Genomic DNA, 24,615 nt, shown 5'->3' on the forward strand with positions numbered 1-24,615 from the left:
AATGTGTCTACTTCATTAAGAAAGGATATTCTCACTTATTTCTGGTTTTTGTCTGTGATCAGCAAAATGTGTGGCTCAAGAATAAAGTATAATTTCTGAAGCACTATTTTTCATTTTATAGACAAGTGCAAGATAAAAGGTGTCTCTGAATGTTAATGGAGTTTAGGCATCAAAACAACTACTGGGATTTAGGTATCTGCATGTCTAGTAAAAATGATACTTGAGACTTAAGTCTCTCAGTGCTTGTGGGGAATTTTAAGTATCTATCTGCAGCAAAGGTAATTGGGCGGAAGAAATAACTTTGGACTAACAGCATTTCTGCAACACAGTATTGTCATTTCAGGCATGTTGGTACTTGCCTGAAAAATTCCTACTATTACAAACGCTGAATAATTTCTCCCATTGATTTTCCTAATGAAATTTAAATTGGAAGAAAAGATCCAGGAGAGGTAAGATGCTTTATTGCAAATAATGTATTCAGAGACATCCTGATTTCTAACTCCCTCCATATTTTAAGAATGTAGTTCATTGCTCAAATATAAGAGGACTAAGGTCTTTTTAAATCTGAAGATTGAAAAGATAGATTGATTATTTTTTAAACAGCCCTATAGACACTCCATCTACAAGACATGCCTGAAATGTACTTATCGCATGAGACAATAATAATTACTAGAACAAGGACCTCAGAAGAAAGCATATGTATGTAGAATAAGTAAGAAAATATTCTGTAGTCTCAAACAGATTAAGAAGAGTTAAACAACTGTCCTATGTGTCATGCATCAGCTTTAATTATCATGCTGAAAAATATCTCTGTGAAATGACAACACTCAAAATATGTACAGCAGATGGATTTTATGGCAAGCAGAGTCATGCTACATTGTTGTCTGTTTTAAAAAAGTAAACAAGCAGATGCTGCTAGAAGACTGTGATAATACTCTCGTAAATACTCAGCAAGCATAATTGCTTTTATCTTGTTTCCTAGAGCAACTCTTGATTTCAGTGCTGTCCCAAATGCAAGAGAAGATTTTATATTTAATTTAATTTATTTATTTATTTATTTTATCTTTTCATTTTCTATAAGTTACATCAGCGCTCTCTGGTGGCTTATCCCTGCAAAAGGCACTCAGGTCAGCCAGGGACAGCAACAAGCAGCACAGACACAAACAGAAGCTTTGAGGTGGGCTCCAAAAGGAGTTTAAAGTAGAATAGGTAGGGATAAAGATAGCGATGAACCTGCTACTGTAGCACAGACCTGTGTCATGGGTGAAGTGCTCTGGTGTGGGGTGTGAGCTACACACCATGATATCAAGGAGTAGGAGGCATGTGGAACTTAGTTTTCTATATATAAGCTTGGTTGATTTTAATTTTTGTTCTGGTGAAAATGTAAAGGGCCTCACAAGACACCATGGCACCCTGCACCCGAGGCTCTAAAATGCAAATTTAACCATATTTTAAGCAGAAGTCTTAAGCACCGGCTTAAACTGGCTCCTAATAATCACAATTCAACAGAGAAAGGGTTTCGTTTTCCCAGAGAAGCCATCCTGGACTTCAATATGCTGACCGAGTAAGAAATATTTATTATCCTCTGAGTGCATTAAGACATGAAAGGAAACTGAGGAAAGAAATGGATGAGGTTTTAGATTGGGTTAAATAAACTTCCCACCTTTGAACCTGGTAGACCAGTGTTGCCTCTTTCTCCCTGAAACAGAGACACAGTAGGGCTCAGATATTACAGTGAACAATAGCTGCAAGGATTTTAAACATACGTGTTTATACTTTCCTTACAAAAAAGAGAAACTAAATGTGGTAAACTGGGTAGTAAAAACACAGTGTATTTTTGGTAAAGTGATGCTCAGCATACATTTGTGAATTGGTTCTGGGGGTTTAATCTCCCAGTTGCCACCCACATCTCAACAGTTTCTGGTCACCACACATTATTTTGCTGAGCATCTACCAAGCCACACACCTGAACTTTCATTTTGATGTCTGAAATCAGCACATGGTAACATTCCCCAGATCTAGCAATGCAACCATGGCCTTATGCCTCTGCAAAGGACTCACCATGTTCCTTCAAAACAGTTAACTCAGTTTCCCCCACACTACTGCTCTCTCCACCTACCCAGCCACTACATCACACCACTGTGTAATGTGCCATTTCACCTTTGGGACTGATTCCCACTGTTCCACTTAGCTCTAAGTGGACATGGTTCCTCAATTTCATCGAAGACAGAGAATATGCAATTTTGTTTACTTCATTTGAGATAGAGAATACAAGCAGGAATAAATCATTAAGGAGCTACAGCCATTGCCTCAAATGTTATGCTTATGCTTGCTGCTTTTTAGGAGTGCTTATATTCATGAGTGCATGAAGACTCTAGACTGTTTTTTAATGAAAACAGTTTTTCATAATAATAAAAGTGAAAGCAAAATTTGGATCTATGCTTACTTGCTGGGAAAGAGAGAAAACTGATCGCAGCAGGTCCTCTCTGACAGCTGTACTACTGTGGGATATTTGAATGGTGAAGGCTGCACGAAAGAGAACGATACCTTCAACTCCTCGTGATGCATTAGCTCTCGGTTTTTGCAAGTGGGTGGTTGTTGTATTTTGCCACTGTTGCCTAGTGAAGTAATTTATAATCATGAAAAGTGGGTGTAGAATTCATACCCATGAGAATGATAGTGTATTATAACCACTTTATATTAATTTTGCCCTAGTATACCTGATTTTGTAAGACGTCAGGCAATATGTTCCTTTCTGTTTCTCCTGTATCCTGGGGACCAGTGACAAGACTCAACAACTAAAACATTAGTGTAGGTGATGGTGAAGTCTCTTGGCTGAGGTTTATGACTATTTTCTCAGTCCCGGTCCAGTTCCTGAATCCTAGGAATCATGCTACCTCCATTTCTGAAGTGTTTGTAAAGCAGCATTTCTTAGAAACAAAATTTCTAGCTAAGGGCAGAGAACAAGTTCTTAACAAAAAATCTATTTTCAGCATGGAGACTCGGCACCTCTCATGTGCACAGAGAGGCATCATGTGAGAGCACATCTATTCTTGCCAGTCCTTTGCAGCATCACTCATCAACACGTGTTGTGCAAATTTTCATTTTTTCACTCGTAAGTAATGTGCTCCAGCATTAACAGGAGTAGTACTCGATAGAGGGGCTTTTTCAGCCTTACAAGCTGAGCTCCATAGACTCTAGACATAGGGGGCTGGTCAGATCTTTGATGGCTATTGTCCTAGGAATCAGCTGCAGTTATTGCTGGCAGTGGGTAGTCAGTGATTGTTGCTGTGTGTGAGTTCAGGTGTAAATTTTAGGGGAACAGGAGGGGGGCCCCCACCTACTGTCTTCCATTTCCTGCTCTCTCAATGCTAATGTCATTTCCCAGGGCAATGAAGACTTCAAATTTCTTTAACTTCACATTAAAGTGCTGAAAAGGTGTTGTCATGCTGTACTTTTAACCTGAACAGTACTCAAGCTTTATGTAGGAATAGGAAAAGCCTCTTCCTGTCTAAGGTCCCATTCTGAGAATCTGCCCTTTTCTTCTCTGATTTTTCATCTCTCCATTTTTTCCTCATGGGTTACATAACCAACAGCAGCATCAAAGTGGAAAAATTCAGTCACTACTGAGCTGAAATCCAAACCAAGGCAAAGTAGTCATGACAGCTCCCTTCTTGCTCCCAACACCTTCCAGAATGTTTTCCTATCAATTTCTAGGATCATACCAGAACATCTCCTCCTGCAGATTTCTCTTTCAACAGTGTACATGTAATCTCTGGGAAACCAGACTGATGTATAAGTGACCAAAAAAGAGAAATTGCCAAATGTTAAGCACAAATGCCATGGTGTGTAATGGCCCGTCTAGGATTTATTCATTGCTCTGGTGTGAATATGAAATAATTCTAATAATAAACATTCTGGGTAGATACTCAGTGTAAATGGGAACAAAACTTGCCTAATACTTAATTAGTATACGAATATTAAACAGAAGATGTTTTGTTCAGGCAAATTCTGGGAATATAGAAATAAAAAAATATAAAAAATACATGCCAAAGCCAAATAGATTATCTTTCAAGTGTTTGTACCTTTGGTCCTAATGGTCCACGCTGTCCTTGTCTTCCTGCAGAACCCTATAAAAACACAGTGAATTTACTGGTAAATCTGTGTAGCATTTCCTAATAATTTTTGTCAGAAAAAAACCTAATTCACAACCACAACTGTTACAAAAACAATGGTTTTTGTAACAGTATCAGCAGAGAGTAATAAAATATAAGCATTGTTTTAGGGTGGCTGTTCCGACAAATACTGCCTTGCTCTATGTTATCATGCAAAGACCTAAGATTTCTTCTTACGAAGACAACTTTAGTGTTGTCACTGAATACTTCACATATTTTTAGAAAATATTAGAAATGAAGTTATTCAATCACATTTGTTGCAATTGCTTACAATTTTTTGAATTTGCTTTCTTGGCTAAAATGAACGTATGTTACCAGTTTAGAGGTAACACAGTCTTGCTTGGTTTAAAAGCAGTTTCCCAAAAGGTTTGTTTCAAAAAACATTTGGAAATGCAAATTCCTATCATGTCTCTGGATGGTGACATCAGTTGTAAAGTACAATTATGACTCTTTGATGGTAAAATGGACAACAGTTCATTATTGATCACTTTCAAAAGTTGAATAGAAGAAAAAAGGAATTCAGTAAAGTGATTGAGTTGTCTCTATCTGGAATACAAAGGCACTAATAAATGCTAAATAATGCTAAAACACAAACAAAACTTTTCACTGATCTGTGGAAGAAAGAGAATAGAAACCCTGGAAATGAGAGCTGAGCCCACAGACAAAATAAATTCGATACTTCTACTTCAAAACATAACAACTATTTTCTGATAAAAGATGAATAAAAATTTCAACAGGTACAAATATAGTGCCAATAAATGTAATTTATTTCCTACACATAGTTATAATAAATGTAATATATTTCCTGGCAGATGCTTCGAGTTGCAACACTCTTAGAAGCAGATACTCTGTTTTCACCCGAACTCAACTGGGGACTCTGGAGTTCTCATGGGTGTAAGTGGCTCATAATGCAGTACCAGTTAGTACATAAAAGCATTTTCATGATTACAACAAAATTCTTATTTACCTTTTTTACTGACTCAAACTTTGCAGACTAATTGAGTAGTGATAGGAAAATTTTTTTCAACTGCAACAAGACATTTTTTGAATATTTATAGCTGAGTCACTTGGAAACAAAGCCTGTTATAAAACCAAAAAAGAGAGTAAGGCTGTCATTAAGGCAGGTCAGAATAGGGAATTTTGGCCCTGGTTTTGGACATTAGCTTGTTTCAGCTAACAAATTCAATTCTTATTTTTGCAACTTATTTTGTGCCACTTTTTAGTATCCAGGAAAAGGTATAAAAGGGGTCAAAGGTCTCTAAGCCATTAAATTGAGTCAGCTATAACTTCAGTGACTCATGATTATTAGTACTTTAAACCAACACAGCAGAGAGCTGCTCAAAGTCACTCCTGTCCCCTGTTCAGTTAGTTTCTGATGACTCATGGAATCATAGAAATAGGGTTATACAGGGCCTGTGGAGGCCATCTAATCCAGTCATCCCCTCAAAGTAGAACTGTCACCAGCTCTTGATCAGATCAGTGTCTCTGTCCAGCAAAGTCTTGATAACTTCCAACAACAGGTCTTCTGCAAATTGCTCCAGTTCTCTACCAACCTCCTAATGAACAGGCTTCTGGTAAGTCTCAGCCTGAACATCTCAAGCTGTGAATTGTGACCACTGTCCCTTGTTGCACCATCTGACACTACAAGGAACAGTTTGGCTTCACCATATTTGCAGTTGCCCCTCAGAGACTTGTCAGCTGCTATCGGATCATGCCTTGGTCTCCTTTTTTGCCAGACTAAACTGGAGCTCCTTCAGCCTCTCCTCATTGGCCATGGACTTTAGGTCCCATGTCCTCTGTACAGGTCTCTGCTGGACTGTGTTCTCCACATCCTTCTTGTAGTGAGTAGAAGAAAATGGCTTTGGTACTTCAATGCAGCCTCACTAGCCCTGAGGGAAGGCCTGTAACAATAACATCTCTACATCTGTATCTTTCTGATACATTCCAGTACAGGGTTTGCCTTATTTGCAATGATTGTGTACTGTTGCCTAACTGTACAGTCTGTCATCTATCATAACCCAAGGTCAGCAGCAGCAGCACTTTCTCCAAACTTGGACAACAAGAGCCATCCTTACAAATCTATGCTTTGAAAGTTCAAACATTTCTTTTGGAGTGAGCACAGCGGCAGGACATCTGAAAACCAAACTAGAACAGTGCAGACAGTTCTGTAAGGGAAATGCTGGATAATTGCCTGCTTTGGGAAAGGCATCATAGGCTGCAGTTTTGATGATATTGCTAAGAATGAAAGGAAATCCAAATGATCTGTAGGCACTGATGCATTATATTCCCATATTCCCTACTTGATTATTTAAAGTGTCCCATGCTAGCAAAAAATGTCCTGAGACACAGTGATGGAGGAAAAAAAGCATCTCTTTTTCTATGACATTTATCCACACTACTGGGAACAATTTTTAGTTTCAAAGTGGCATGTCAAATTATGCACATTTGATTGTCAAACTACAACATTTCAGTTTCATTTTCATATACGTAATTCATCTTCATATGCAAGAAGGGAATCTATTGGGGTAAAAAAAGAAATAGAGAGCTAGATAATATCATCCCCCTATATCATCCTTTAATAGCTCAAAAATATACCAGAGTAGAATCTAAAAATCATTAGCTAATGAGGTATCAGAGAAATACTATTCATATTCTTTGGAGGACACAGTTGTTGTAATACCATTCTAGAGCAAGTGAATCCAGTCCAGTGTAGAAAGGAGGACACTTTTGTCTTGAAAAAATCTCTCAACAACCCAACAACAAACTACACTCCCTTCCCCCAAAAAATCCACTTACCTTTGGCCTCTTTGATCCTGGAATTCTGGATTCACTTAACAGGCTACCTGATCCTTCCATGTCCTAATGGAAGAGAAAAAATGCTACAGAATTTAAGAATTTAAAATTTTGTAACTGTTCTGTTTTCTGGAGTCCTGTAAAAACCAGAAACATATATTTTTATCTTTTCTCATTAACCTTTTTTTTTGACCAATGGATGATGTTCTTGAGATAGGCTCCACTCAAATGTGATAGACCCATATTGATCTTCCTTACAGAAACTCTGTTCTTTACTATCTTGCCAATTTGACACCATTTCTCCAGCACTTCAGGCTGCACAGCACCAGGCAGAAGTGAGACAACATCACACTTTTAAGTATGTACTATGTTTAAGCATTCTGTAGCAGTATTTTTCTGTTTAGCATTTACCTACCACCCAGCTACAGAAACACCATAGTAAGGGTTACAGAACTGACTTATGGCCAGAAGAAATTGCAGACAGTTTGGTAAGAGCAGCAATAATTTTTCGCAAATGAAGATCCTTCCTAACTGAATGCTGAACTCCTGCCTAAAATACAGCTTACTGAAATTAAGCAGAAAAAAAATGTTCCATCACAAAATTGTACAATTCATTATGTTGAAAGGGATCTCAGAGGCCATCTAGCCCAACCTTCTATTGAAAGCAGTGTCACCACTAAATTCAAATCAGGTTGTTTAGGGCTTTGTCTCCTCAGACCTTGGAACCTTCCAGGGATGGAGACTTAAGCCTTCTCCAGACTGAGCAAGCTTGGTTCCCTAGGAATTTCCTTATAAGTCATCTGCTCCAGCACACTGTCCATTGCCATGACCTTCTGTTGAATTCAGAAAGAAGTCTGTGTAGTGGGAGTCTTTGAGAGCAGTATCCATATTTCTGTGGAGATTTTCTAGTAGTTTTAAAGGAAACTACACAGAAAGCAGCAACCTCCCTCCAGCTTTCATTGTTTTTGACATTCCAGATCCATGGCAGAAGCAGGAGCTGCCAGTTGCAAAGCAGCAAAGAAGTAAAGTTGCAGGCTGCCACAATTACCTGTTTCACTCCCAGCACCATCCCTGTCATGCTCCTATCCCTTGTCTTATGCCTAGTCTAGACTTGTCTAGATGTGCTTCAAAACATCTGGATGAACCATGCCAGCAGGAAACTGTTCACTTGCTTTTAGCCACAGTTTTAATTGCAGCTGTGCTGGCTTAATTTTTGCCTTTTTCTGAAAAGAGAAAATCTTAATCTTTCTTTGTTCCACTTCCTTGCTCAGAGCCATACAGCTTTCATTTTCAACATCAGTGCTATGTGTTGAATCCTCTCACTTTCCTTTACATCACTAAAATGGCAGAAAATATGCTACTTTTTGGGTGTGGGATCATTCTGGGATGGTTCTCTAAACTTTAAGTAAATTAAATTGGCTTGCTGAAGAATTGATGGAACGCTGCTTGTTAGTGTATGTGAAGGGCAAGCATGTACCAGGAACGTCTGAGATGGGAAAAGGAACAGGAACAAAGCAGAATCTCCACCTCTTAGTGACCATGAGCCCTTGTATCAATTTGCCATGTTTAGAGGACCCACACTCCTTGCCTACTTAGCTTTATGCTAGTTTGTGACTTGAAATGGCTAGGATTAGCATAAGTGTGATGCACTCTGGAGATGGTGTAAGGGAAAGGGTGGGAGACCAATTAGATGAGCTTAAGCTGCTACTGAAGGACAGCCTAATGCCGAAGTTATGGAAAACATCAGTTGACCTGACTCCACTGAAAATGAGAGATCTAATTCTTTTGCCCTTTCTACCAATTGCACAGGAGCAAGAGAAGCAGAAGGAATGCACAGCTGGAATCAAGTCCTTCCTTTTGGGGCCAAGGAAGACTTTTCACGTAATTTCACCCGATACTGAATGTTATTCAGACTTTCATTCTGCTCCACCATCAGCCATCAATGTCTCATATACCAACAGAAAATGTCCTTATATTCTCTTTGTTAAACTAAATACTCACTGCTTAGGGTAAACCACAAATTGTGTTTCTGGGTCCTTTCCCTTGACTGCTCTGTGCCAGTCTGTTTTTCCCTTTAAGAGGGTGCTTGATGCCTGTTTTATATAACACCATCTCTTTTGACATCTGCATGTTTTTAATGGGTTTATCAGGTACCTTCTGCAGCTCAAACTGTTCTTTTGGCAAGCATAAGTGCCAGCAAACCCCATGCCATTTGGTTTTTGCACATAGCTGATCACAGATGCTAACAAGTGCTAACAGGAATGTTTTGCAGAAACAGTCTTACAGCAATAAACAGACTGCCAACCAAAAAGTAGTGTCACCCTAACAAACTGGTAGACCATGGTGATGCCTTAACAGATGGCAGGGGTGGGCATTCAAAAGATCAGCTAGAACTAGCAAGCCTGTTTACAGTAGTATTCCTCATAGTGAAATGACAAATATGCCAATTTTGCTTGGACTAGATGAAGTTCAAGATAAAGCCAGTTAAGATATTTTTACTGCAGTTAGAGCTGAGATCCTTCTGTGTTTGCATCCATAATTTTATTTTGTAATAGAACACTTTTCTTCTATGGAGAACAGCCCATGAGGTCAGAAATGACCAACATGTGTCTCTGTATTTACACTTGACACCATGCCATGCCTAAACTAAACTTGTGGCCTCATGAGTGACAACATGGGAAATGTCATAACTTTAGGGGGGCCTGGAGTTTCCTTTTAATGAATACTGTCAGGTCTCTGTGTACATTTTGATTGCTGCTCTGAATTACTTACATAAGAAAAAGTGATAAAGAATTTTCCCTTGTAGTACAGTATTTGAGTATTTTATATTAGCAATGATATAAGCATCAAAAATAGCACCTGAACACTGTTACCACTAAATAGTTCAATGAATATTTCCCAAAGAAGTCAATTACTTCCATGGTCTAAGCATGGCCAATTTTATGGTCAAATGTAAAAGGAACTGTAGGCTACTCCTAGGCAAATTTCAATCTAGAAAAAATTATTCTCCCTGTCATAAATTCATCCTCAAATACTTGTAAAATACACAGGTGATCACATTGCCCGTCCTCTGGAGGAAATATATTCATACCTACAACAAACTCCATAATAGCAAAGTACCTCAAATCCCAAGCTATAGCTTAGTCCTGGCGGTCCAGGAGGTCCAGGGGGTCCAGGAGGCCCGGGAGGTCCTGGTGGTCCAGGTTTCCCAGGAGACCCAAGAGCACCGGCTTCTCCTTTGGGGCCTATTGATCCAGTGACTCCAGTATCACCCTAAAATAAAAAGTCAGTCTATTCATATACTAAATGTGCATAATTAGATGCAAGTAAGTAGATCTATAGAATCCCAGAATGGTTTGGGTTGGAAAAGACTTTCAAGCTCATCTAGTTTCAATCCCCATGCCACGGGCAGGGACAGCTTCCACTAGACCAGGTTGCTCAAAGCCCTGTCCAGCTTGGCCTTGGTCATCATGAAGATGATCGGTCACCTCTGATCATCATGGCCCTCTCCTGGATTTGCTCCAACAGTCTTTGTCATGCTGGGGGTCCCAGGGCTGGACACAGTACTCCAGGTGTGGTCTCATGAAAGCAGAGTGGAGAAGGAGTATCACCTCTCTCAACCTGTTGGCCAAGCTTCATAAGGCAGTATGTTGGCCAATCGAGAAGCCAACTTTGTTGACTTCATTAGTTTTCACAACAATAATCTTTTAGGTTTCTCATCCCTTTTTCAGTAATGTCCTGTATCAGAGTGATACTGTCACTCTATAGAGACACTGTCTTTTTGTTACCTTTGGACCAACAGAACCAGGAAGACCTTGATCACCCTGTAAAAGAAAATCAATCCTAAATATTTGCAGTAAGAGCATTAGACAGGCAACAAAAACAAATTTATGATATTTTTCCTTAATAAAAATGCTACAGATTTCTGTGTTATTAATCTGATGTCCTTTACGTGAATGTCGTTTATTTGAAACACCAGATCTCATAGTTAAAAAGGAAACTATTTGTAATTCAGGAGTTATAATTACATATTAACAGCTCTGGTCTGATATGCTGACAGAATGCAATATTGTATTTTAATTATTGCTGCAGATTTTAAAGGTTTGGAACGCACATAGTTAAGCATTGCAGGTCACATCCTCATGCTTCTGAACGCAAATGTCAAGATTCTTATGGGATATAAGAAGTGGAAACTGATCCCACGCGTTGTCTAGGGCACCATTCCAAACACAGGATGTGATGAGTAGTATGATTTTAAGGTTCCTCTGCAGCAATCAAGATTTTGCCAAGATTTGCTTTTATACACTTTCACTTACATACTGTTTTTTTCCACTTCTAGTTCATTGAATAGACAGAAAGTCACAGCATGCTAATACCTCTTTTCCAAATTGCACTGAATCTAGTGGAATTAATTGTTATATTGGCAAGCTCCTGTCCTTACTCACTCAACAGAAATATTAATTTAGTAGGGTTTGAAAAAAATGAGTAAGCACCAGGAGTAAAATGATAGTTTTCTTCCAAAAGCAACGGCAAAACCCCATGTCAAATGTTACTCCAAGGAACAAACTGAATCTATTTTCAGTGCATCCCGCAGTTTCTCCCTGTAATCTTCCCTGGATTAATTAGTAACAATTATTAAAATAGATACTGTAATATAGATTAAATCAAGGTTTTCAGAAAAAAAATTAGAAGTAGAAATGTAAAAAATTCTATTATGTCAGTGTGCTTGGGATTGTATTGAGCAGATGCAAACATGTAGTACTTAATTTCTGACTGAACTTTTATCAAATTACACAATGCAGCAAAACACACTTAGTGAGGCAAAACATTTGAGTTTTGTCCTTTTTTTGAGGATTATGCATTTTTGGAAAATTTACTGTCTCTTCCAATCACTTCCCTTTCCACATCAGTCTCTTCCTATAATATGCAATTCAGATTCAGTTTACTTCAGCTAGACTTCTTTCTATTCCTAAACTCCTTCATGTAAAACACATACCACTTATTACAATGGACACAGATTTTGGGTGCCTGCTTTGTAATATATATACTGCGTTTTCTGGATAGCTGCTGGTTCCCATGTGGGCTGAACTTTTAACAACTCAGGCTTTTGAAACCACAACTCAGAACCTTCAGCCTTCAGAGACAAAAATAAATCAATATTCCGGCCATTTAAGTCTTGCTTTTTCATTGCTCTTACAGTATGTGAGCTTACAATGTACACTTGGGAATCTATTTTCAAGTTCTTGTGCATAAAGCGTCTTGTAGAAGCTCACTAGAGGATGAAATTGTCCTGGAGACTTTGTCTCTGTTTTCTCCACATCCTTCTTGAAGTGGGGTGAAAAATATCGATTCAGTACTTAAAATGCAAACTTTGTAGCCTTCCATACTGGGTTTGCATGGCAAAATCTTGGTAATGGGCAGGCTACAGGCATGGCTTCTGTGAGAAGCTGCCAGAAGCGTTCCCTATGTCTGACAGAGCCAACGCCAACCGGCTCTAGGACAGACCCACCAGTGGCCAAGGCTGAGCCAATCAGTGATGGTGGAAGCACTTCTGGAATAACAGAGTTAAAGAGGGAAAAGAATTACTGCACAGGAGCAAATGCAGCCAGATTAGAGAGGAGTGAGAATACGCAAGAGGAACAGCCCTGCAGACATTGGAACAGAGATTCCCCTGAAGCCCATGGTGAAGACAATGGTGAGACAGGCTGTGCCCCTGCAGCCCATGGAGGTCCACAGTGGAGCAGAGATCCACCTGCAGCCTGTGGAGGAGCCCTACACTGGAGCAGGTGGATGTGCCTGAAGGGGGCTATGACCCCCTTCAGGAAGGAAGGGAAGCTCACACTGGAAGCAGACTCCTGTCAGGACCTGTGATGCCATGTGGGACCCATGCTGGAGCAGTCTGCTCCTGGAGGACTGTGTGTGGAAGGGACCTGTGCTGGAGCAGTTCATGAAGAACTGTGGCCTGTGGAAAGGAATCCTGTTGGAGAAGTTTGTGGAGGACTGTCTCTCGTGGGAGGGATACCATCCTAGAGCAGGGGAAGACTGTAAGGAGTCCTCCCTCCTGAGGAGGAAGCAGTGACAGAGCAATCCCCATTTGCCATCCCCCTGCACTGGCTGGGGTGGAGGAGGTACAGAGATTAGGAGTGAAGTTAAAGCTGGGAAGAAGGGAGAGGTTAAGGGAAGGTGTTTTTAAGATATGGTTTTATTTCCATTATCTGATTCTGATCTTTTGATTGGCAATACATTAGATTAATTTCCCCGCATTGAGTCTGTTTTGCCTGTGACAGTAATTTCTGGTTGATCTCAACACATGAGCCTTTCATCACATTCTCTCTGTCCATCTGGGCAGGGAAGTCATAGAGTGGCTTTGGTGGGTCCCTGGTGTCCAGCCAAAGTCAACCATTCCTTTGTCTCCTGTTCGCCACATTAAATGGTTTGAGCTCTTTCAGACTCTCCTCACCTGTTACATAACATGCTGTCAGTCTGTGCCAGGCTGGATTAGCTGGAGTTCTCTTTTTCCCCCTAGACTCACCTGTCTGAGCCCAGTCATGAAGGGCTTTTTAGTGGCAAATCACAACAGAGTAGTTCACATTGCATTTTGAATATTGCATGCTGCAGAAAATGAGACAGTATCCAATAGGAAATTCTGGATTTTTGAAAATGCCTGTTGAGATGTGTTCTAATAAGCCGTTAGCCGCTGGATTGCAATAAAAAATATTGAAATCAGCTGCTAATGTGTTGCAGGGACAACTATTTATGATTTTTGCAGCCTAGAATTGACAAAGATTTTCCACTGAAGTAGGAGCAAGACAGACATTTAACTTACCTTTTCTCCCTTCCACCCTGGTGGGCCAACCACTCCATCACGACCAGGAGGACCTTGAGGACCCTGTGGATGATAGTGAATCTAAGGCAGGTGCCATTCGAGAGCCCAGTTTCTAGCACATGTATTTAAGTATTTTGGACCAACTGATGATACAGCATTATCAAAGACTAATGTGTAGCACCAGGTAGTACCTCACACCATTAAGTTTTAACACTTTTATTTCTTCTCTTTTGAGATTTTGGCTTTGCATCAAAACAGTATTTAGATGCATTTTAATAGAAAATTATATCAAACAATCATAAAATAGTAAACAAAAATAAAACCCAGCATGATGTGGATATAACGTTAGCATGTAAAATAATGTTGCTATCCAAGAAGGTTTTGACAACACTACAAAAGATGCAATGAGGTTCAAATCCCCAGGCATCTCAGTTATCCACACTTCTGGCAATATCAGTGCTAGATGAGACCCAGTTGAGAAAACCCTGATATTGACAAAATCAGAATGTGGCCAGGTAATCAAAGAATCATTAAAAGCAGTTGTGATACAGAGGGCATGGTGTCAAACAGGAGGCTTCTGTGTTGTCACTGCAAACAGAGAAGCCAGTAGGGTGACAGAGGTCTTGATTCACACAACTCTAGTGATACCCTAGCACGGGAACAATGAGGCTGGGTCTCACCTCTCCATGCAGGGGAGTGCTTGGTTTATTAAGACTCACTTTGTCAAGTGTCCCTAGGTTGCTGAGCCTGCAGGTGCATTCCTATACTTTTAAGAAAAGTACTCCTAAGAAGTCTTCCTGCAGAAAAAAAGGTGCTGCCACTTTGCTTTGGCTGATGGTGCTCAGATTGTTCATGATACCCCACTTTAATTTTGCCCTGAAAAATGTATATTAAATTCTCTACCCAATCTCCCGTGTTGTATCCATGACTTAGCATGCTTTTGAGTGAGTAGGCAGGCTGGGAAAAACTGTCTTCGTAAGGTCAATGAATCAATCAGTACAGGTATTGATGTCCAGTCCACAGTAACTACACATGTAAGAAAGGTAACAGTTACATGCTATTTTGCATGGCCTATATTTTTTAAATTGGGCTCTGAAAGCCTTTAATTAAATTTACAGGTGTGTATTTGGGCCTCTGGGGATCTTTTATACATTTATTTATTCATTTGCTTTTGAGAAGGATGTAAATGGTTGCAGAAGCAGACAGAAAACATTGTTTTCCTCTGATGTTTTCAGAATCATCACAAAGGCTCACTTTTCCTGATGTCTTTATTTTTTCCTCCCTGCTTTTGCCCTTTGGATTCACTGTATGTCACAGAGTAACTAATGGATTACTTTCAATATTAAAAAGATCAGAAATATATTCAGTATGTTTCAAACATTTTCATATTGTATTTTGGCATAATTACATAAACAGAAGAAGATTAGAAGAGAGGTTGGTCTAACAACAATAATTGTTCTAAAGTTTACTGGCTACTTCGCCTATGCTGCTCAGCAATTTTAAGTTCCATTGTGCTAAAATTGCTTATTACCTTTAGAGATTTCGGGATAGTTTCTCTTTTTAGCCAGCAGGCAACACTGGGAGATTTGTTAATCTCATCAGAGTATATTAATGTATTTGTGAGCTACCTCAAATGAAAAAATTACGATAGAAACTATCCTTATACAATGCCATGAGGCAATTTAACTTCATGTAGCATTTAGAAAATGTGTAATCAGGTCAATATCACATCAGTATCAGATGCAATGTGAAGCTCAAACATTTCCAAGGCATGCTTCTTAAGAGAAGAGATGTTACATCACAAAGTCCTTGATTTAGCAAGGACTTAAGCCTGTCTGCAACTTCAAGTAATTGGCTAGTCTTCTGAAATTAGAATTCACAGCTGAAGACCCTTAATAACAAAAATATTTCAACGTGTTACTAAATGAGGATTCCCATCCAAAAATTTCTTCTGGGAATAGATTTCACTTCATTTACCCAGAGACTGTGCAAATGTGTGCATATCTTTGTAGAGCAGGATGACAGCTTCTTAGGTGATCTGAAATGGTGGGAATGTGTGAGTCTGTACTGTTAATAGCTGGAGTTTTCCTTCAGCAGCCTGAAGACTTGTCCTGGTCTGATTCTTCTGAAAACACACTTCACTAGTCTGTTTAACATTTAACTTTTACTTTTTTAATTGATGTGCCTCCCAGGAATTATCCCGAAAGTGGACAACAATTATTTCTGTTCCATCAGAGAATTGAGTGGCTACAAGTAATTAATGCCATGGCCTGTGAAATCCTAGATTACACAAGAGGGATTACATAAATATTTAAAATAAAAGATTAGTCAATACATATTTCTCCATTTTCTTTGAATTCATTTTTACATCATTATTTTATGGCAAATTTTAGCAATATATCCTAGGCCATTCTAGTTACTTTATCTTCTAAAGACATATAAACAGCCATAGTCAGGAAAGTTGAAAGCATATTCTGAATTGCAAAGACACTATTATAGAGCACCTTTTAATCTAATACAGCACTACGTCAAATGCAGCAAATAAAGCATTAGGGTAACTGACTTTCTTAAAATTACAGTTGTAATCCTCAATACAATTAGACCTGTCTTGGATTCAAAACAAAAAAAAAAAAAACTGTTGGGAGCTTAACAGTTTAATGACATCTGGTCAGCATTTCAGACTATTTTTTTAATTTAGAATGTCATCAGTAGGTGCAGAGAATAATGGATTTCACCAGCTTCCTATGCACGTGCTTCTTGAATCCCATATTAAAGATTTTCAGGTGCTTAATTTCTCTCTGCACAAAGGATGCTGTTTTCCACCTTGATGGCCAAACACTTCTTAGATATTGTATTAACTCCCAGCTTAGTTATCCTCAAAAAAAACCATGCCAAGGCAGCTGAGATGTAATGAGATCTCCTTTTTAACATCTGTCACCAATACATTTCTTTAATATATGCTAATTACACCTTGTCAGATACAGTAATGGTGACCTACTTTGAAGGTAGTGTGAGTACAACTGCTACTGGCAGATGGTTGATAGGGAATAAGGGAACCATATTACTAAATACACAGAATCACAGATTATTCTGAGTTGGGACCCACAAGGATCATCAGGTCCAACTCTTAAGTGAACAGCCAGGGATTAAATGCGCAACCTTGGCACTATTAGCACCATGCTCTACCTAACTGAGCTAATCTATTAGTTCCAGAGAGGATTCTCAGAGCTGATCAATGCTAAAAAATTGGTTTTCTTCACTGAAAAACCACTTTACTGAGGATTTATTAACAAATAGGTAATACTCAAACCTTAGCAACTTTTTTACAATAGAACTATATTTCACATGTCCACAGGAATAAGTGCTTCTACCTAGCTAAAGAAAAGGGAGTTCCTGAAAGAGGAAAATTCAATTTACTCTACAAATTCCCTGCAGCTTATGCAGTGTTGGTAAAAGGATTCTTACTTTTTACTTATTCTGGTCCAGATTACCAGTATCCATCTGCCAAATGTACATCCTGCTGAGAAGTAATGTGCTTTGGATAACAAGACTTTTCTTTTTGTGCAAAATTTGAATAAAATCCAACCTCTTAAATTAAAAATATTCTGCGATTTTTTTAAGAATTACATAGACTGTCAGCCTTAGAACTTAGTGTTGCAGGACAGAAACAACATCATGTATGGGTACTCACTTCAGGGCCTGGTTCCCCAGAAGCTCCATCTTCCCCTGGTGACCCAGGAGGTCCTACACCTGAATCAGGTGCTGGCTTTCCTGGAAGACCAGGCAGTCCTGGAGGGCCTGGTGGCCCAGGAAGACCCTGGATAAATCAGCAGCACTGTTAGAAATTACCCTAACCAGGTTCATTCGTACATACACGGAACAGGAAAAAGCTCACACATGATGTTTAGGTACATAAAACTCTCAGTTTGGGTTTCCACCCCACATTTTCTTCATTAAGAACCAATTTCAGTTTCACATATACACTCCTTTCGTAGGGTCACACTGATCTCCTATGGCAGATATGGGTGCTGAAAGAAATGAGGCTGCACACCACACAGAATTTGATTTTGGGATTTGTCCACCGATCTTTTACAGCATTCCCCTTTTATTCATATTCTCTTGTAAACAGTACCTAGTGTTTGTCTTTTAGTTAATTGAAATTCCCAGGATCATCCTAAACTGGTGTTTTGACCCTCCCTCCACATCATATTTGACTGTATTCAGCCACGGGAAAAACATGCAAAGCATGAAGGCCATAAAGCGGTGTTCTCTTTGAGAACACAGAACTCTCTTTATCAAAAACACCAGTCAAGGTCAAAATGCTCCTTTCTGATCCTAATTAACTGAATGCAGGTGCTGCTGACTTAACTTGTTCCCGCACCTCCCTCACCCTTGTTCTCTGAATTGTGCCACTTCATGGCATGCATCAGCAAGCAGGAAATTGAAAACCAAAAAAATTTGTATCAGCTCTCTGCAGCCCAGTAAAGACCTTAGACATATCCTGAGGATCGATCTAAAGTTAAGAGACTTAACCATAATGAAACCAAGGGATCATTGTACAGAGGGAAGTGGTTAGTTTTTTCTCAACTACCATTTCAAAGGGTTTCTCCATGCTGTTTTTGGAGCACTAAGAATCTCTACTCATGGTCAAGGGCTTAGTGCTGTAAAAATGGCCTCTACTCTGAAGATCTATCCTGCATAGACATGAGCAGATGTAATTAAATTGAATCAAATGAATGAAATGTTACTTTAGGAGAAATAGTGCGTTTGCAAATATTCTCTCTCATGTAATTCTATCCTTGTTGCTGCTTGCATTAGCAGGCAAACACGTAAAGTTGGAAATTTTGGGCCATGTCACTGAAAGTCAAAAAATCTTTAATTCTGACTTAAGGTCATCTAAGGGATTCTGTTAGGAAGAGGGTCATCTTGGACTTTCAGTACAGTTAACAGAGCTTTCCAAGCACTCACCTGTCTCATTACCTACATAGGGCATCTAAAGAACCTCCTAAATCAGGTATGATAACTAAGTTTTAGCTTTTGGCAATTGTGTTCTGAAGAGCCTTGAGAATAAGGTATTGAGCAAAACGAGAAAGGAAAGAAAAGAAACAGAAGTCTTGAGGTAGAAACCAGTCTGAGAGAATGAAAAATATCACTAGCTGTGTTGCAAAGGAAAGGCCTCAGTATGCTATAGCATTCTGGAGTTCATTGGAAACACGATGAACTCAGAAAGGAGTATACTGCAGTATTACTGATGTTCAGTTTGTCAGGAAGCTGCACTGTAAAGCATTTCATACAGACACACTCATTTGTTTAGAACAGGTACTCCAAATTCAAAAAAGTAAAGAATAGTATTACCTTCCAGTGACTAAAGGGGGCTAACAAGAGAGCAGGAGAGGGACTATTTACAAGGGCATGTACTGATAGGACAAGGCAGAGATGGCTTCAAAATGACAGAGAGTAGGTTTAGATTAGATATTAGGAATAAATTTTTTACTGTGAGGGTAGTGAGGCGCTGGAACAGGTTGCCCAGAGAAGCTGTGAATGTCCAATCCCTGGCAGTGTTGAAGGCCAGGCTGGATGGGGTTTTTAGCAACCTGGTCTAGTGGAAGGTATCCCTGCCCATGGCAGAGGGGTTGGAACAAGATGACATTTAATATCCCAATCCAGTCCAAGTCTTTCTACGATTCTATGGATTTATGATTGCCACCTCTCTCCTCTTTACTGTCTTCTCAGAATCAGATTAAAAGCATTTTCTCATTTTTAAAAGTCCTCTTGCTGTTATTTCTTTGTTGTCCTCCTCCTTCTTTCTCATACTTCTTCCCCACTCACATACATTAAGGTCTTTTCAGATCTTGAAATGAAACCCTACAAATCCTTTCTGGATGCTGTAAATTAAGCATGTACAAAATTTACATTTTGAAATTGACCTTCTATGATCTGGAGGAGTAAAATAAAGCTCTTTACTATGTTAATGAGAAATATCAACATATACTTACAATTAAAATCTCAGTCTCTCTGTCATTATCTCCAGAACCTGATTCTTCGGGTTCCAGCCTATTCTGAAATTAGGAGAATTCCATTTTAAAATATTGCTTCTAAAGGTGACAAATGAAAATATCACTTGACAATTACTGGAAATACAGCTATAGTCAATATCCTTGCAGCAGTCTGCCACTGGTGAAATAAATTATAATACAACAAACACATTTCGGTCACGTTTCTGGTGTTTCATACCATCTTATTTTGCAGACACTGAGCACTATATTTTCCTGCAGATGCTCTACGAGCACAGTGACAACCATCCTGCAGGACACACATGCTATATGACTAAGTGAACTGAAGATGAAGCAATATCTCAGACAAATTTTAACTGCAGAAAGATACCTGTCAAGATTAAAAATATCCCAAAACACATACCTAACAAATAACCACTGTTTCCTAGAATGTGCCTATTGGTTAAAAAGCCAGATTCTAAGATTCTCACAACTGGAATCAAAAGAGGCATTTTATAAGGAAAAATTAATATACTGAAGCTTTTTCTAAAGTACTTTGTTAAAAAACCACTTTAGTGTTGAGTTCTTGATGAGTTTCATAGCTGTGTATGTTTTGCAAACTAAAAACCAAAGCACAGAGAGAACTACTACCTGAATCTGTTATTGTAGTACAAAAGCTAATGTTTCAAAAGTCTGGGAGTTAAGGATGCACTGAGACTTCCTCTGCTTCACTCCAGAATTAAAAACCTTGAAACTTGGTATCACAGAGAACAAGAAAGTTAAGGTGGTGCAGGACCTGGTGTTCACTGTTACATTTATAGAAGTGGCCTTTGACTAGGTAAAGCTGTTGGATTGGAGCACCTTGTCCTAGGGATCTGTTGCTGCCTTGCTAGTCTCTTGAAGTCAGAGAATGCTGGGTGTTTATGTAGCTTACAGTATGCACACACCTTAATCAGGCATTTATTTGCACTTCTGCATGACTGTTTTAGAAAACATTATTTTATCTATGGCAGTCAGGTTACTTTCCCAGTGAAAACCTATTTAGTTCTGAATTCCTCTGTGGTAAGCTGAGCTCATTGACAGAGATCCTCAAATACTCACTAATCCTCTGGAAGGAGCAGATGGTCCTGCTGGTCCTGGTAGTCCGGGGGGTCCTGGCAATCCCTCACCAGGATCACCCTAAAACGGGAATTAAGATAAACCAGCAAGGATTTAACCATATAAATACTATAAGCATTAGCTACAATCTGTGTGGATTTCCAGTCACAAGAAACAACAAAAGTGACTGCTTAGATGCTATGAGCAGGGTTGAACTTTGTTCATTTCTAAGACAAGCTCTAAAGAAACATGATCTTTGCATTGGCAAAGAAAGAAAGATCTCTTCCTTTTTTTAGCTTCTGCAATGAATTTGCAAATGTACAAGCAGCATTGACAGCATTAGACAGTGTATATATCTTGCCAGAATAAAGTTTTACTGGGGAACTTGCATTTTTAGGATACAAATAAATACATGTGTGGTCACACCACAGATCTGTAATGCTTTTTCCAATACCACCACATCATGATTTTTTTCCTATATATTGATCTTTATCTAATGTCAACACAATGAAAGACACTGTTCAGATATGTGTCATTTTCTTTTATAATTAGTACCATCTCTTCTACTTTAGCTTTCTTACATCACCTCTGACATTTTGCTGAGGTTAGTTTGAACTGCTTCAGCTTAAGATGTTTGTGAATTTTAATAATTTTTCTGCCCAAGTCCAGTATTTTTCACTGGAGTCAAGAGTTGAGGTTCTGCCTCTACTGATCTATGCTTTATCCTCTAACCTGCCAGTTTACTATCTGAGATTATGAGCATTTTAATTGTGTTTTTTAAATTCACATATTCAGTTACATAGCAGGAAACACTGACTTTTACCTGCCTCTTGGTCACTTGCTCTTTATTAATTAGACAATTAATTAGATAAATGTATTCATTCAGTTCTTTGTTCCCTGTGGCTTTGTCAAATGGTTCCTATAGTGATACTTTAGTCATGTCCACAGAGAATGTGTTTAATTCATTTGGGGCTATTTTTACTGTCTGCCAGTGTGTTATTTTACAGATGCTCTTCATTAATTTTAACATATACTTTGCTTTTCCAGTGATTATTACATTAGCTTCTGTCAGTTTTTGGTGTTTATTTTCATGCAATTTCTTCCACTTTGTGTGTGGAAGACAAAAAATCCCCAGCTCTCACATTTGGATCACAGCCATTGTTTTGGAAGCCTAACCTCAGCCATTTCCTCCATAAGGAGCATCTCATGGATGTATCTCTGTGCAGAACATGGACCATAGTGGAAAAGTGACAACCAGCTGCCCACTCTCCGCTGATATGTAGCACCCCATTCATTCCCAGCTTTCCATTTTCAGGGAGAAGAACCAGAAACAAGCAGGCAGTTCCTCAAATTTCAATATTATTATGCTGAAAAAAAAAAAGCCGATTCTCTTTGAAGAGCATAACTGGTTTGAATTTTTGTGTGTGTACAGATAATTCTTTAAGCTTTGCTCACCCTGTGAACACAGCCAGTCCTAGGAAATCACACTGACTGGGATAATGAAATGATTTTCTGAACAACTAATAACTTAAAAATTATTCACATGTGCAAAAGAGGATCAGATCAGTGTCTTCTTCTTTGTCCTGCTTTCTACTGCAGGAATTGGGTCTGTTTAAAGCATTGCCTCAGAGCTCAAATCAGTCCAGCAGTTTAATTACCTAGGTAGCCTCATCTCCTCAGATGGTAAGATTGACGGGGAGATAGACAACAGGTTAGCAAAGGCATACAGTGCTTTCGGAAAGCTTCATAAAAGAGTTTGGCGAAATAAACACCTGAAGAAAAGTACCAAGATCAGCGTTTACAGAGCCATAGTGCTGTCTACTCTCTTATATGGATCTGAATCATGGGTCATCTACCATCACCACCTGCGTCTCCTAGAACGCTTCCATCAATGCTGTCTCTGTACAATCCTAAACATCCACTGGTCAGATTATGTGACCAATACATCCGTTCTAGAACAAGCAGCAGTCACAAGTATTGAGGCCATGTTGATGAGAACACAGCTGCGATGGGCAGGGCACGTCTCCAGAATGAAGGGCCACCGCCTCCCTAAGATCTTGCTCTATGGTGAACTTGCCACCAGCTGCCACATGAGAGGAGCCCCGAAGAGAAGATACAAGGACTCCCTGAAACAACATCTCAGCCTTGGCCATATTGATCAATATAACTTGTCTACTTTGGCCTCAAATCGGGAGGTCTGGAGACACACCACCTATAACGCTGCTGATGCCTTTGAGAACGCACACAGGATCACTCTTGAGGAGAAAAGGCAACGCAGAAAGAATCGTGCCTTGCAGAATATACCACCTAAGGAGTCTTTCCGCTGTGCCTTTTGCAATCGGATATGTCTATCTTGTATTGGTCTCTTTAGCCACCAGTGCACTTGTAACAAACGTGGGTAGAGCCCTTCCCAAATCTTCATTCGCGAAGCCTAGCCATGATGATGATGATGATGAAAGCATTGCCAAGAAAAAGTTCTACATATGAAGCTGTCAGTTTTCCTTAGTGCTTTTGAACCTATTGTTAGGATTTTTAGTGTCCATTTGTTAACTTATTTTCACAATGTCTCTTTGAAGTGTCCCTTGAAAATATTAGTCCAAATTTTAAAATGAAAATCTAAGCTTAAGATGTCCTTACTAAAATAGTCATAAAAGTAATCAGGAAGAGATTACTGGAGTTTTTTCCTTCCCAATATAGCTTTAGCTCTCCAGAGCTAAGCTGCTTCTCCTATTGCTGAAATATTCTCCTTCCGATGGCTATTCTAATCAATAAACTAAGGCTGGGGACCATTCTTTGGCCCTGAGGTCAGGTAGAACAGACTGGCTGGGCTCACAGTACTGAGCTGACCCTGGGCCTCCTTTTAGCTGTGTATGTTCAAAGCTAGTATTTTGAGTATGGGGTTTTTGTGCGCTTTTCATGAAATAACATGACAACTGTATTGCAATCCATCAGCATGAGTATTTCAAAGTAAAAAGCCTACTGGATGGCACTGGGGGAGCACAGAGTCAGCCTATGCGCAGTCTCATCTTGCAGCGTAGTGGGAACAGTTAACAGCTAATGTTACCCTCGAGGCATTGTCCAAGAGAGGTCTATTTGACATGGGCCAAAACATTGTCAGGGACCACGCTCACAAGTCCCAAATACCAGCAAATCAGTCAGTTCCTTGCCCTGTTCCATTTGGCAGCGTAGCTGTAGCACTTGTTGCTGAAGATCAGAATGATCAGAATGATCACCTAACAGCAGCTGCAGTTGTAGCAGCTGCAAAATAAAGCTGCATTTGCAAATTTTCACTTAGCTTATAAATAGAAGAAATGTAAACAACCATAATCTTGACATCTTTCCCATTTGCTTTTTTTTCCACTAAAAGCTGTTTGACTAATTTTACAGTTTCCTAACATTAATTATTTATGTCAGTACCGAGCAGCCTGGAAATTACTCTGGTCACAAGAAGGATCAAAGCAGATTTGCCCAAAACAGAAGCTAATTATTAAATGACATTTAGACCATTATTTTTCCACAGTGTGACTGGCAAACACTATAGGGGAAATTGACCCTTTGCTAGAGGGATTATAGTAGTTCCACAGCACAGAAGAGTGAAAAGAGGCTCCTTGCAAGTGTCCATAGAGAGGGGAGACACTATCTGCAATGGGGGTGTATCAGGAAAGAGTAATGTAGAGAATTAGCCAAATGGGGTGAATAGTAATAGGGAATAATGGACTACAGGCACCTG

At 39.3% G+C, this 24,615-nt stretch overlaps 1 protein-coding gene across 1 annotated transcript in view; it reads right to left on the minus strand.

Moving 5' to 3' along the window:
- Positions 1–24,615, minus strand: part of LOC114001849 (collagen alpha-1(XV) chain-like) — a 125,951-nt gene that overhangs the window by 41,813 nt on the left and 59,523 nt on the right. The window contains exons 10-18 of the mRNA XM_027747395.2: positions 20,889–20,966; positions 19,791–19,853; positions 17,486–17,611; positions 13,795–13,857; positions 10,757–10,792; positions 10,089–10,241; positions 6,972–7,034; positions 4,086–4,130; positions 1,664–1,699 (exon numbers count right to left, since the gene is read on the minus strand). Of these exons, the coding sequence (XP_027603196.2) occupies positions 1,664–1,699; positions 4,086–4,130; positions 6,972–7,034; positions 10,089–10,241; positions 10,757–10,792; positions 13,795–13,857; positions 17,486–17,611; positions 19,791–19,853; positions 20,889–20,966 (663 nt within the window). The remainder of the gene's footprint in view (positions 1–1,663; positions 1,700–4,085; positions 4,131–6,971; positions 7,035–10,088; positions 10,242–10,756; positions 10,793–13,794; positions 13,858–17,485; positions 17,612–19,790; positions 19,854–20,888; positions 20,967–24,615) is intronic.

This window comes from Pipra filicauda, unplaced genomic scaffold (genome assembly GCF_003945595.2).
Source record: "Pipra filicauda isolate LSUMZ 115617 unplaced genomic scaffold, ASM394559v2 scaffold356_size1356884_pilon, whole genome shotgun sequence".
Classification (NCBI taxonomy): domain Eukaryota; kingdom Metazoa; phylum Chordata; class Aves; order Passeriformes; family Pipridae; genus Pipra; species Pipra filicauda.